This window comes from Bos indicus x Bos taurus, chromosome 11 (assembly GCF_003369695.1).
Source record: "Bos indicus x Bos taurus breed Angus x Brahman F1 hybrid chromosome 11, Bos_hybrid_MaternalHap_v2.0, whole genome shotgun sequence".
Lineage (NCBI taxonomy): Eukaryota > Metazoa > Chordata > Mammalia > Artiodactyla > Bovidae > Bos > Bos indicus x Bos taurus.
In genome coordinates this window covers 21,182,561-21,196,904 of record NC_040086.1, presented here as the reverse complement: position 1 = coordinate 21,196,904, position 14,344 = coordinate 21,182,561, and the positions used below count along the sequence as shown (strand labels likewise).

General features: G+C 39.0%; 1 protein-coding gene across 1 annotated transcript in view; it reads right to left on the bottom strand.

Annotated features, from left to right (window-relative positions):
* The window catches only part of ARHGEF33 (Rho guanine nucleotide exchange factor 33), a 79,409-nt gene that overhangs the window by 36,584 nt on the left and 28,481 nt on the right, over positions 1 to 14,344 (bottom strand). The window contains 4 exon segments of the mRNA XM_027555068.1: positions 281 to 340; positions 3,678 to 3,820; positions 4,972 to 5,093; positions 5,413 to 5,577. Of these exon segments, the coding sequence (XP_027410869.1) occupies positions 281 to 340; positions 3,678 to 3,820; positions 4,972 to 5,093; positions 5,413 to 5,577 (490 nt within the window).

Below are 14,344 nucleotides of genomic sequence, written 5' to 3'. Positions count from 1 at the left end.
GCACTTGTGAGTTCTCAGCAAGTTCTAGTTCAGTGGTAACTGAAACAAGCCTGAAGGAACTAAGAAGACCAATTTTGTCTTCAACTTCCCTTCCCCTTCCCTCTGAGTTGCTGACCTACTCCAGCATACATCTTGGAATATTACTAAAAACATAGTGCTTTATCTTGCCTGACTTCTTTCATGCCTGGTTTGGGACTGAGGGCGTAGAAGCAGGAAAGGTAGAAGAAGGGAAAGGGTGAGGCTGTTAGAAGAAAAGAGAACTTGAAGAAGAGCCACTTACCAGGACCCATCATTCCCTTCACATTGCTGTCTCCTACGTGCATGGATCTGGTCTCTTGTGCTGCAGACGAAGGAAAGCTTTCAATCAATATTCATTCCACTAACATAGACTGGCACCTTCTACTAACTAAGAACTGGGATAGTCTCACAGGGCTTACCTTCTACTGGGGAAGCCAGAGCAGTAAAAAAAAAAAATTACAATAGAGTATGGCAAATACTAGTCTCTCATTTCTACAAAGATATAACTAATACTTAACTCATGCTGCTGCTAAGTCGCTTCAGTCGTGTCTGACTCTGTGCGACTCCATAGATGGCAGCCCACCAGGCTCCCCTGTCCCTGGGATTCTCCAGGCAAAAACACTGGAGTGGGTTGCCATTTCCTTCTCCAATGCATGAAAGTGAAAAGTGAAAGTGAAGTCTCTCAGTCATGTCCGACTCTTAGCAACCCCATGGACTGCAGCCTACCAGGCTCCTCCATCCACGGGATTTTCCAGGCAAGAGTACTGGAGTGGGGTGCCATTGCCGTCTCCAACTTAACTCATAGATAGCCATAAGAATTAAATAAGATAACATTTCTAAACTGCACACAGAAAGAGCTAAATGATTACGTAACTATGATGGTAAGGATGGTAATGCTAAACAGAGCCAGAAAGATGATTTTAAAATGTAAGTCAGACCCTGTCAAGCCTCTTCTTAGCCCTCCAACAGCTCCCCATTTCTGTGCAAAGACCAAAGATCTTAGAATTATCTTAAGGCCCTAAAATATCTGCCTCCCTCCCCTGCCTGCTGTTTTTTCTCTTTTTCTAAAAAAACCCATCTCCTATTGTTTCCCTGTTTATTCTGCTTTTAGCCCCACTGGTCTTATGCAATTTCTTGAGCACATCAGTGATGTTCCTCCTGGTACCTTGGGGCTGGTCCCTTTCTCCACTCTGATATCCATAAACCTACTTTCTCACTTCCTTCAGGTCTTTACCTGGTACCCTCTCTAAAATTATACCCGTGTTTCCTTATTTGTCTTCTGATTACTATCTAACATACTACATATTTTGTCTTGTTCATTGTCTGCTTCCTTCAGAACAACAGCTCCTTGAAGGTTAGAAATTCTTGTTCATTATGACATCCCACCACCTAAATCAATGCTTGAGGTGAATGGATGGATGAAAGTGTAGATGAATGGATGGATAGAAGGAAGGGTAGCGGGTGGCCAACACCTTGACTGCAACCTCATGAGAGACCTTGAGCCAGAGGCACTCAGCTAAGCTGTGCAAAGATTCCCAACTCAGAGAAACTGTGATATAATGAATGTTGCTATTTTAAGATACTGAGTTTGGGGTCAATGGATAACAATGGCACCATTTTATAATTAACAATGGACGGAGGAGCCTGGTAGGCTGCAGTCCATGGGGACGCGAAGAGTCGGACACGACTTTTCACTTTCACTTTTCACTTTCATGCATTGGAGAAGGAAATGGCAACCTGCTCCAGTGTTCTTGCCTAGAGAATCCCAGGGACAGGGAAGCCTGGTGGGCTGCCATCTATGGGGTCGCACAGAGTCGGACACGAATGAAGTGACTTAGCAGCAGCAGCAGCAGAGAGTTGGACTGTGAAGAAAGCTGAGCACCAAAGAATTGATGCTTTTGAACTGTGGTGTTGGAGAAGACTCTTGAGAGTCCCTTGGACTGCAAGGAGATCCAACCAGTCCATTCTAAAGGAGATCAGTCCTGGGTGTTCTTTGGAAGGAGTGATGCTAAAGCTGAAACTCCAGTACTTTGGCCACCTCATGCGAAGAGTTGACTCATTGGAAAAGACTCTGATGCTGGGAGGAATTGGGGGCAGGAGAAGAAGGGGACAACAGAGGCTGAGATGGCGGGATGGCATCACTGACTCGATGGATGTGAGTTTGAGTGAACTCCGGGAGTTGGTGATGGACAGGGAGGCGTGGCGTGCTGCAGTTCATGGGGTCACAAAGAGCTGGACACGACTGAGCGACTGAACTGAACTGAACTGAAGCCAACCCCTTCTGAAAGTTTGGTCCTTTGACCTCAAGTTTTAACATAAACTATCACCAATCATATCCAGAATGTCTTACTATGGCATATTATCCCCAAATTTGTATAGCAACTAGGTAGAATAAACTATATTATATAAGCCATGCCTAAATAATAACGAAAGAAGGAGAATTTGCCATGCATCTGGGCACTTTGCAAATATAACTTTTAATTTTTTATCTTGTGCATATGGTCGGCTGTCCCAGACTTAACTCTGATCTGACTTCTACCTTCCAAGCCCATTCTACATTCTTCCGTAACAACATCTTCATTTTATGCTGTGTTGTTTATGCCATGGAGCAAAAAACACAGAGCCACCTGTGATGAACCCATTCCCTAGATGGAGCAAGTGAGTTTTCCTAGGCTGCACCTATTGAGTCTCTAAAATAACTACTCAAATGGATAAAAAAATAAAAAAGCAAATCTGTACTTTGAAGTTAATACCACTTAAAAGCCACTTGATTAAGATTTTTAAATTATCCAAAGCAGATTTATTATCTTTGAATATATGAGTTACATTGTTTCTTAAGCCATAAGGGTGGAAAACCACCAGTCCTGCTCTTGAGGAGATTACAGTTGGTCTAGAATTTATTGAGCCTCTTTTGGAAATTTTCAACATGAGACCTAAAAAACAGGAAAATTTATCCAAACAATGTTAGTATCTCCATTCATGCTCCTGCATATAAGGTGCTTGCTTATATTGTTGAGGATACAAAGATGTAGCAAACATGCTTAGCAATGTCTATTGGAAAGCCATTTTCTTCAGGACTGCTACATACAGATATTTTCTGATTATTTTCAGTGATGTGGCTGTGGCTGTTTCAGCCCACAAACACCACCAGATCCGTTTTCCAGAGAAAGGAGAGTACAGAATTAGGTTATCACTGACATCAATGCCTGCCTGTTAGAGCAGATATAACTTTCTCATATCTGTGACACTTTTGCTGGAAAAAAAAAGAACACAATTTTCCATCTGTGCAGAGAGGTAAGGATTGAGAAGTAATGTAGAAAATAAAACAATTTATTACAGTGAATAATTAAAATTTTTTTTTCTACGGCAGCTCGTATAGTATTATTGTATAATAACTTATTTCCAACCCGTTTGAAACTTAGAATACCCAGATTAGTATTTGCCCTCAAAAGTAAATCTTTTAAATTTGGGCAGACTCTCTCCATCTCTTAGATCCTCTGAATTCTTCTACATTCCAGTTACAAAAGCAAAAATCCTGAGCAATAACACCATTTTCATCTAATAAAGATGGAGGCTATAAGCCTATTCTCAATGTTACTGAAGTCCTAGGAACCAAGGGAGAACTACCTGGCTAATTCAATATGATGTGTGAACTGTACCTTTTTCATAGGCCTGAGAAGGCAAAAGGTTTGTAAAATCTTCACTTGGAAGAACAGGCTCAGGGATGTTGATGGAACGGAAGGGACTTCCTTGTGCTTGAGCAGGTCCAGCCTGTGATCCATGTTCTTCTTTCTGAGTTTTCCTAACACAAGAAAAGAAAAAAGGCTCTTATTAAGTGATGGGGTAAGAAAAGAGTCAGTTCAGAACAGGTCAAGAAAATTTCTGAACCATACAAAATTGCACTTTTTGTAAATTAAACACAGTTGAATACTAGCAATTCATATGAGTCAACGCAACTCATCACCAAATACCTACAATTCACCTTCTAATTATAATATCTGCATTTTTATTTTTCTGTTGCTAGCTTCCCTGTTACAGAGTTTACAGCAGGAACAATTTCTTGGGATAATTTACATTCTCTTCACAAAGCAACACAAAGGTAGCAGGAAGGAGCAGGTACTCGATTGAAAACACTGAACCATTCTCCAGGGTCACACAAATATTAGTTATATTTGAAATTTGATCATATTAAAACATGTAACAATGAAGATTATGTCTACTTAGTGGTGAAGCTTTACTTAATTCAGCCTGGTTGGGATATTGTTTAACAAAAATTTATTTTCAATGGTCAAAGTAAAATAAGAATAGTATTAGAGAAATTTCAGAAATCTAACAAAATCACTGGTGACCCCACTATCTTAGCACAAAAATCATAATTTAAATATATCTTTCTAGTTGTTCTTTTCCTGGTGGCTCAGTTGGTAAAGAGTCTGCCTGCAATGCAGGAGACCCAGATTCAATCCCTGGGTCGGGAAGATCCCCTGGAGAAGGACATAGCAACCTACTCCAGTATTCTTGCCTGGAGAATTCTATGGACAGAGGGGCCTGGTGGGCTACAGTCCACGGGGTCAAAAAGAGTTGGACACGACTGAGTGACTAACACTTTAACTTTCTAGTTGTTATTTTACGTTTTTACAGTTAAATTCTACATGCCACTTGATGTCATTTTCATTTACCTTCCAGTTACATTAAGTGTGTTTTCTGCTACTGTTCCTGTTTCCCCCACCAGGAATTGAACCTTTGCACCCTGCATTGTAAACACGGAGTCTTAACTACTGGATTGCCAGAGAAGTCCCACCATTCATTTCTGTGCTGCATAACCTCTCTCACATGCTGGTCCATGGAGCCCAGTGGCCAGCTGTCCACCAATAGAGGGAAAGCTGTTTCTGGTGCCTGTCTATGAGCCGTGGCTTATACGTTTGCCTTTGGTCAGTTTTTTGGTCAGACACTCACTTGGCTTTAACTTTTCGAGATTCTCTTCGCTTCTCCTGTTGAAGCTGTTCAATTTTCTGTTGCATTTCTTCTTGTTTGGAAGTGATGGCCTGGATCATTGACATGGCATTGCTTAGCTCTTCCTAAAAAATAAGAATTGATATGTATTTAATCTGGTATATGAAGGTAAAGTATATAACATAATATCTAGTACACAGAAAACTTTTAATACATAGTAAATGATGAATGAGAAATGAAAACTTTACTTCTATTGTAGCTTCTAATTTTGACATAGAGATCCAACTAAGTAAAATATGATATTTTCCCATGAAAGTTAATGAATGGGCCAGAGGAAAATTCTTGTATTTGGTTGCTAGGCAAAAAGGCAAGTTTTTTTTTTTTTTTTTTAATTCTGTTAAGATGACCAGAAATCTCTAGGAGGGAAATAGAAGAAGGACCTACCTTAAAATAGTTCAATGAATTCTTCATCTCAGTAACTTTCTCTTCCATGGAACATCTGCAGCTCTTAACCTTCTCTTCCAAAGCATATTCTCCATGTTGAATTCTTGACAGTTCTTGCATTGCTTCTGTGAAGCCAGTTTTGAGTTCAGAGGCTAGAGCCTGCAACTAAATAATACACAAAGAGTATATTCAATTTGCTATAAATTATTATGAATGGTATCTCTGATCCCTTGGATGTTTCTTTTGTTTGCAAAACCAGGCTCTTGAACATGTACAAAACTCATTTACTAGAAGACTGTTGTGTACACAACTTAAGGCACCTTGGCCCCATTTGTCTAGGGAAAAGTGGGTCTTCTTTATATCACTCATACTGAAGCTTGATAGTGATAAAAAAGCAACCAATTTATTGTTTGCAAGTGTTCCTGCAACTTACTATTTATTCAAACACCTTTGATTAAAAAGAGATTTACTTTAAAAGCAAGCTATGCATGTGAAAGACAGTGTTGATCAGTAACTCTTTGAATTCCATGCAAGAAAGGATGTTGAAGAAATTCAGTTATTTTTTTCCCTTAAAAAAATGTAATGATAAAAAGAGTAATAATTAAGCATATCTGAATATTTCTTTGAAAGGGAAGAAGTTTTTTTTAATATTCTTGGATGATATAATGAAAAAGGGGATTATGGTGTTTCCAGGGGCAGGAAAACCTACAATGGTAGAAACTCAGCACACTGATAGTGACGAGAGTCGTCTTCAGCTGTCAAGCCTGGTCATGTAGGAATGCACACTTGGATTTTTATTGTCACCTTCCAACCATGAAAAGGGTGTCAATTTTGGAGTCAGGTAGGGTATAAATCCTAGCAACTCTCCTACAAGTACTAAAACCTCAGGCAAGTTGGTTAGCCTCTTTGTAGCAATTTCCTCATCCATAATACAGCCAGGATAATATTTCACAGGACTGTCTTGAGAATTAAATGAATAAATGTAGGTAAGGTACCTACCACAGCTTATGCTTGGTATGTAAAAAGTATTCAAGAAATTTTAATGCTTTTCCCCCGTGAAATGGCAAATCAGAAAGCTAAGCGCAAACAGAAATGTGGAGAAAATGGAGCACTTCTAAAGTTCAGTTTTATTTATTGAGTCAATGAAAAAAGCATTTTCAACAAATAAAAGGTTCAGATAATAACAATAAGGTAATAATAACATTACTTACATGATTTTTATGATCTTACATTCTGCTAAGTATAGAAATGCTTACTCCAGATTACTTTTTAAAACAGAACTTTTTAGGAGCCTAAAAAACCCTTTCCAAATGGTTCCAACTTGTGTGACATCTCAAAGTATAAAATGAATTACTCTTCTGTACCATATTTTCAAAATATAGGGCTTGTGGGTCTCTGTGCTTCACAGAAGGCTTGGAGGAGGGGGAAATAAGAGGAATCAAGGAGATCATTCCGAGGAAAAAGAAGATGACATCTCAGGTGTTTGGAGCTGAAAGATTGGGAAACAACATGAGCAGTCTGTATTTCATTCCAGTCACTTTTAATTTTGATATGTCTGTGATGGGTTTCAGCACATGTCCTAATTCAGTTGTCATGTTAGGTTAAATCACCAGATCAACTACATTTGATTTGGTAATTTTCATTATACAAATTCATCTTCTGTGAGCAAAATGAAGTCGATGGCCATGTGATATCAAAGCAAAACGTAGGCACGTTTCAAAATTGAAGGAAGGAAACCTCACATTCACTCATGTTTCCTGCTTGGAAAAAAAAAAGGGAACCACTTTCCAACAGAAATAGGTTTCATTTTCACTACTCCCCTAGGTGGATGTGTGGCATTTTGCCCAGGAGGCAAAAGGAAGCAGCAGGGTTCTCTTCACCTGTAGAACCCCAGTTCCCAAATATTAAGAGCTATCAATACATTTCACTAACAGCCAGGTTATATAGGGACTTTGGGAATTCTGAAACCATTTTGAGCTAGGAGCGCCCATTTTCTTTCCATATGTTACTGTGAGCTCCTTCGATACCTGCCACTGAAGTAACACTACTGCTTTATAAACAGCTTCACAACCACTGATCAGGCGGGGGATGCCATACATAGTGAGTACAATCACACACCTGAGACTACAGGTCACTTTTAAGTTGCTTGGGAGATTCTGAAAACCTTTAGCTACTACAGACTGGTTTTCTGGTACCAACTGGCCATTCCTTTGTAAGTAAAAAAAAATATTCTGAAGACGTGGACTTATTTGCTCTGCTCTGTCTCCAGCTTGCTTGTTTAACAGCCCACAGCCCACCCCCAGGATTAGAAATGGGTGTCTACCTTGTTCTCCAGCGAGTTGAACACGTTCCTCATCTCGTTGATTTTTTCATGAAGCTGCTCTAGAGAGGTTATGATCCCTCCATCCTGCCGCTGGAGGCGGGCTCCCACCGGAGGCAGGTTCAGGGAACTCTTGTACTTGGAAGCCTACGGTACCACAGAGGGCTTCTTAGGCTCAAAGAAATAGGGGAGGGGAGTCCGAATTCTTCCTATTTCCTGCTCTTAAATGAATTTCTGTTTCTCAATTTCCTTTACTTTCTTGGCTCTTAACTCTTCTCAAGATGAATTTTAGTCATTGTCTTCCAATTTTTTTTTTCACCAAAGATCCCTTAAACTAAATTTTCATAAATTAAGCAAGTTATTCCAACTTGTCTTTTACACAAACTTCTCCTTCCCTTCTGTCTCATTATTAAGGTCAGAAAAGTAGGGAATGGGCCTGTGCTTTGAGAACTCTGCAAAGTTTTAAATATCAAGATTTGAGAAATCTCCACAAGCTATGCCAAATTCCTGTGACACCTGACTAAAAGCTCTTCAGGAGCAAAAGCTCAGGTATTTTGAAGTAGCCCATGATGGCAAGAATGCCAGGGTAATTGCTTTGGCTTCCCCCTAAATCAGGGTTGCTACAGAAGAAATGGGGTCTTTCTGCCAGCTGCCACTCCCTAATTTTTAGCCTCTGTTAATTCAATGCAATGGATTAACCCATTGCAATTAATTTAACACAGTGATTTAAAACACAAAGTGAGTCATTTGAACAGTCAAGAGTAAATTTCCCAAACCTTCTCCTCTACACTCCCTGCAGAAATTGATCCTTCAAGTCATTCTTACCAGGCAACACTGAGGCTGATAGGAAGCCTGGTGTGGTGGGAATTTATCTTATCTATCCCTGGATGCAACACAGGTCTAGCAGAGATAGCTTCTCTGGAGTTAGAAGAACATGCCTCAATGGTAAAAAGAGACTGAGGCTTAAACAGGGCTTACAAATCCTAGAAAACATTCAATGGAAATTTTGATGATGAAACCTATTACTGTAGGACTGGTTCCCATAGTTTTCCAGTTAGAGTTTCTTTGGGCATATAACCCATTTTCTTAAATTATTAATAATTTTATTACAGAGAAAAAGGAAAAAAAGAGAGTCACCCAAAATCTCATTACTTTAATATAACCATTAACATTTTGGTATATTTCCTTCTATTTTGTGCTATGAATATAAATGCAAGTATTAATAGCATTGGCTTTGGCTTCCTAGGTGGCATGGTGGTAAAGAATTCACCTGCCAGTGCAGGAGATGTAAGAGAAGGGGGTTTGATCCCTAGGTCAGGAAGATACCTTGGAGTAGGAAATGGCAACCCACTCCAGTATCCTTACCTGGAAAATTCCATGGACAGAGGAGTCTGGCGGGCTATGGTCCATCATGTCTCAAAGAGTCAGACACGACTGAGCACACACGCATGCATATTTGTCATGTTGAAATCACATAAAAGATATATTTTGATTCTGCCCTCCTTTTTCTTTCCTTTTGCATAACATTCTTATAAGCCCTTCCCCTCAGCCTTCAAATGTTTGTCTAAGTGTACATTTTAATGGCTATATGATATTCCAAACTACAAGTGTGTCAGAGTTTACCTACTCATTCACCCTTGTTATAAATTTGTTATTTATAATTTTTCAATATAAGATAATGCATTGAAATATAATGCTTTTTACTGAAAACTTTGTATATATTTCAGTTATTTTCTTTGGATAATTCTTAAATATGAAATTACTGAGTCAAAGGATGTTAGGTAGTATTGACCCAAAGGAAAATATACCATATTGGAATATATTCAATTAATTAATAATTATACAAAATATATTTGACCAGAAGGCTTGAAAAGTTATAATAATATGGTTGTATATGTTCTTGGAAACATACTGTATGACATGCAATGTCCTAAATTAGTGTATTTGGAAAATCATGTCTTAGATAAGACATATGAAACATAAGTAATATAAATGGTTAAAGTGTCTACATTCCTAAGGCTACACATGAGCCAAAAACATGGCTGAAGTTCAAGTCATTAGTGTAAGGGTTGCACTAGAACTAAATTGTGCTGTTACCACATCTGTTGCCTTAACTGGGGGATGCTCAACCCTCACTTCTCATGTTAATGAAATCATAATTTTAAAATATATATTCCAAATGAAGTAATCAAGGCTAAATCAACACAGTGTGACTCTGGAAAAGAGATTGGGGTGGACTTTGAGAGGGTTATGGACAATGGACAATGGACAAAAAGGAGAGGGATAGATTTGGATTCAAATAAAAGGCAGTGTATTGAGCTAAGGATCAGTCAGTGTGTCTACTGATTCACCTGGTCCACAGAATTCTACCTGGAGTGACCTGGGAGATTATAGTGCTCATTCTAGTGTTGACTTCTGTGACCTGATTTAGGTCACAGTACAAGACCAGGAGCTGACTGTGGCTCAGATGGAGATCAGTCCTGGGTGTTCATTGGAAGGAGTGATGCTAAAGCTGAAACTCCAGTACTTTGGCCACCTCATGAGAAGAGTTGACTCATTGGAAAAGACTCTGATGCTGGGAGGGATTGGGGGCAGGAGGAGAAGGGGACGACAGAGGATGAGATGGCTGAATGGCATCACCGACTCGATGGACATGAGTTTGAGTGAACTCCAGGAGTTGGTGATGGACAGGGAGGCCTGGTGTGCTGCAGTTCATGGGGTCACAAAGAGTTGGACACGACAGAGCGACTGAACTGAACTAAACTGAACTGAACCATATTCTTAGCAAACAGGTTACATTCATCCAAAGAACAGGAAGCCAATTAGGGGTATGAACATTTTAACACTTTTACTGCATTTGAATTAAATTAGTCAAAAAATAATACTCCTTGTTTTAATCATTGTTTCTTTGAGCTTCAACCTTTTCTTCTATTTATTAGCCTTCTGCAATTCTGTTTTGGTAAATTGTTTGTCTTCTTCACCCATATTCTATCAGGGTTTCAGAATTTTCCTTTTTATTGATTCTATGAACTATTTATATATCATTAAAGCTCTGTAATAGTTTTGTAGGAAATTTTCCAGTTTTTGCTATTTATCTTTGAATTTATTGAAAATATTTTTACATTGGGAAAATTTTTAATTGGGATGTGATGTACTCACTAACCTTTCCCTTTGTGATTTTTTTCCAGTGGTTTTTTTCTCTTCAAAAGATATTTTCCAGTGTTTTTTTTCTTACAAAGACATCCAGAGACAAAATAAATATTCACTAATTCTATGGTTTCTACAAATATTTAATCCTTTAATTCACTTTTGAGCTAATTTTGATTAGAGTATGAAGCAAAGATCTTTTCTTTTTTTGCAAAGAACCAGACAGTTTTCCAAACACCATTTAGCACCAAACTAAAAAAACTACATCAGACCCTTTGGCTTAAAGCAATATACACATCCCACGATATCCATTCATTCATTCAACTTTTATTGAATATGTATTATATTCCAGGCACTATACTTTGTTCTGAGAGTATAACAAAGAGCAAAATGTACTAATCCCTGCCCTTGGAGCTTACATTCTAGAGAAGCAGACAGACAATTGAAAAATAATAAACAAGTTAATATTTACTCTAATTTTAGGTAGGGATTGGGAGATCTGTGGAGAAAATAAGGAGATAGAAAATGTCTGAAATGTCACATTTTCCTTCACCTTTCATATTTTGCTCTCCCTTTTAAGTATAGATTGTATCTATTCTAGTTAATCTTTCCCTGTATCCCTCCTTCCTAGTCCTCTTCTTTATTTCTCTGCCTTCATCTTCTTTTGGTTAAATGTTGCTTGGAGTAAACAGACTGGGACTTGGGAGACATTCTTTTAAAGCAAGGACGGGGTTATAATCACAGCATCACAGAGGTCGCGTGGAGCAAGCTCACTTCCGCTGCTTCATTTGTTCGTCCGTGAACAGATGTACTTGGATGTATACAGTAAGAGAACGAGGCCATCCCCACTGCAGCTATATTTAGCCAACATTCAGGGAGTGACCTACATAAAATCTGTAATAGACTTTAAGTCATACCTGAGTTTAAAGAGATAGTCACACTCATTCAAATGCCATACACAGGTCAGGCGTTAACAGAGGGGAGGTGGCAGGGAGGTCTTGGACAGACAAGTGAAACATCAGATCAGCACCAGAAGGAAGATTCACTTCCTGTTTCCAGACCATTGTTCAGGCTAGTCCCTCTGCCTAAAATTACCCTTCCCCACATCCACTTACCAAATGATTAACTTGTTCTTACAGGCCTGATCCAAATCCTTCAGTTAAAATTAATTCATCCCTTCTTCATTTTCCACAGAATTTTATCAATACCTCTGTTGAAATTCTTCCAAACAGCCTACCTGGTATTTATTGTATGTTTTTCAGGACACTTAAAACTCAGTAGGAATATCTGTTTCGTCTTCCATTAGGCCAAACAGACTTTGCACATAGTAACTGCTCGATAAATATGCATTAGGTTGAAATGAGGCTCTTTTCTTCAACCTCTCTCTTTGCTGGTCTGGTTCTAAGAGCAACATGATTACAATGTTTTCATACTCTTGTGCTGGTTTCCTAATTGGGTCCTCAGCAGTGATCTCTTACATGATATTTTTGGGAGCTAGTTGTTATTTTCATTTTATTGTTACTCAAAGTAAATAAATTTAAATTACATTTCCCCAAACTACCTGCTCCTCTGGATTCCTGTATCTCTATTTGGGGACCACTCTTTTTCATAGTTGTTGTTTCATCCCTCAGTCATGTCCGACTCTTTTTCGACCCCATGGACAATAGCCCACCAGACTCCTCTGTCCGTGGGATTTCCCATGCAAGAATACTGGAGTGGGTTGCCATTTCTTTCTCCAGGGGATCTTCCTGACCCAGAGATAGAACCTGCGTCCTCTGCATTGGCAGGCAGATTCTTTACCACTGAGCCACCATGGAAGCCCCGTTTTCCTAGGTGTTGTTGTTGAGTCGCTAAGTCATGTCTGATTCTTTGCGACCCCATGGACTGCAGCACACCAGGCTTGTCCATCCTTCATCATTTCCTGGAGTTTGCTCAAACTCATGACCATTGAGTCATGATGCCATCCCCCTTCTCCTCCTGCCCTCAATCTTTCCCAGCATCAGAATCTTTTCCAATGAGTCAGCTGTTTGTAGCAGGTGGCCAAAGTATTACAGCTTCAGCATCAGTCCTTCTAGTGAATATTTAGGGTTGATTTCCTTTATATCTCCTTGCTGTCCAAAGGACTCTCAACAGTCTTCTCCAGCACCACAATTTGAAAGTATTGATTCATTGGTGCTCAACTTTCTTTATGGTCTAACTATCACATGTGTGCATGACTACGGGAAAAATCATAACTTTGACTATACAGACCTTTGTTGGCAAAGCCACGTCTCTGCTTTTTAATATGCTAAGTTTGTCATAGCTTCTCTTCCAAGGGGCAAGCATCTTTTAATTTCATGTTTACAGTCACCATCCTCAGTGATTTTGGAGCCAAGAAAATAAAATCTGTCTCTGTTTCCACTTTTCCCCCATCTATTTGCCATGAAATGACGGGACCAGATGCCATGATCTTTGTTTTTTTAATGTTGTGTTTTAAACCAGCTTTTTCATTCTCCTCTTTCACCTGCACCAAGAGGCTCTTTAGTTCCTCTTCGCTTTCTACCATTAGAGTGGTATTATCCACATATCTGAGGTTGTTGATATTTCTCCTGGCAATCTTGATTCCATCTGTGAGTCATCCAGACTAGCATTTTGCATGATGTACTCTATATATAAGTTAAATAAGCAGGGTGACAATAAACAGCCTTGATGTACTCCTTCCCCAATTTTGAACCAGTCCATTGTTCCATGTCTGATTCTAAATGTTGCTTCTTGCCCTGCATACAGATTTCTCAGGAGACAGGTAAGGTGGTCTGGTATACCAGGGCTTAAAACCTTAAGAGCCAACTTTGAAATCACCGTTTCTCCCAACCCCCACCTAACCCTGTCAGTTCTTTCTTCCTTCTCAAGTATTCCAAATAACAATGCCTTAAGTCTAGAGAGTAGCATGGGTTTCCCTAGCCCAAGCTATTTTCATGTTACATATTATGTCAGAATGAACTCTGTGATTTTTAAGGGAAGAAATTTACTTTAAATTACAGTTGGTAGATAGAAACCAAAGAAATACTATGTAGAGAGCCAAAGTGACTGTCATTGTAAACATATTACATAAAAGTTAGCAGAACATTTGTCTCCCTCATAAATCAAATTATTCCCATTGTTTGAAAAGAGCTTAACTTTTTTTCTGTTATCATATATGAACATTTGCAGTGTTAACCCCCTTCTATTCTCAATTCTCCCCACTAAAATAGAAGACTAAAAAAAGCAGATCTTGCTCTCTCCTTCTGATGGAAATGTTATTACACAGGATAATAACCAGGGTAATGGCCAGAATGATGGTGACAACAAAAAGAAAAGCATCATTGATGTGGGAGCGGTGGTGCTGTATTTTATAAACTGGGTAAGCTGTCCTTCAGTCATCAGTTTTCACCAAAGTACAACGTGAATGGTACTCTTGACCCTGCTTATCTCACAGTCTTAAGTGAA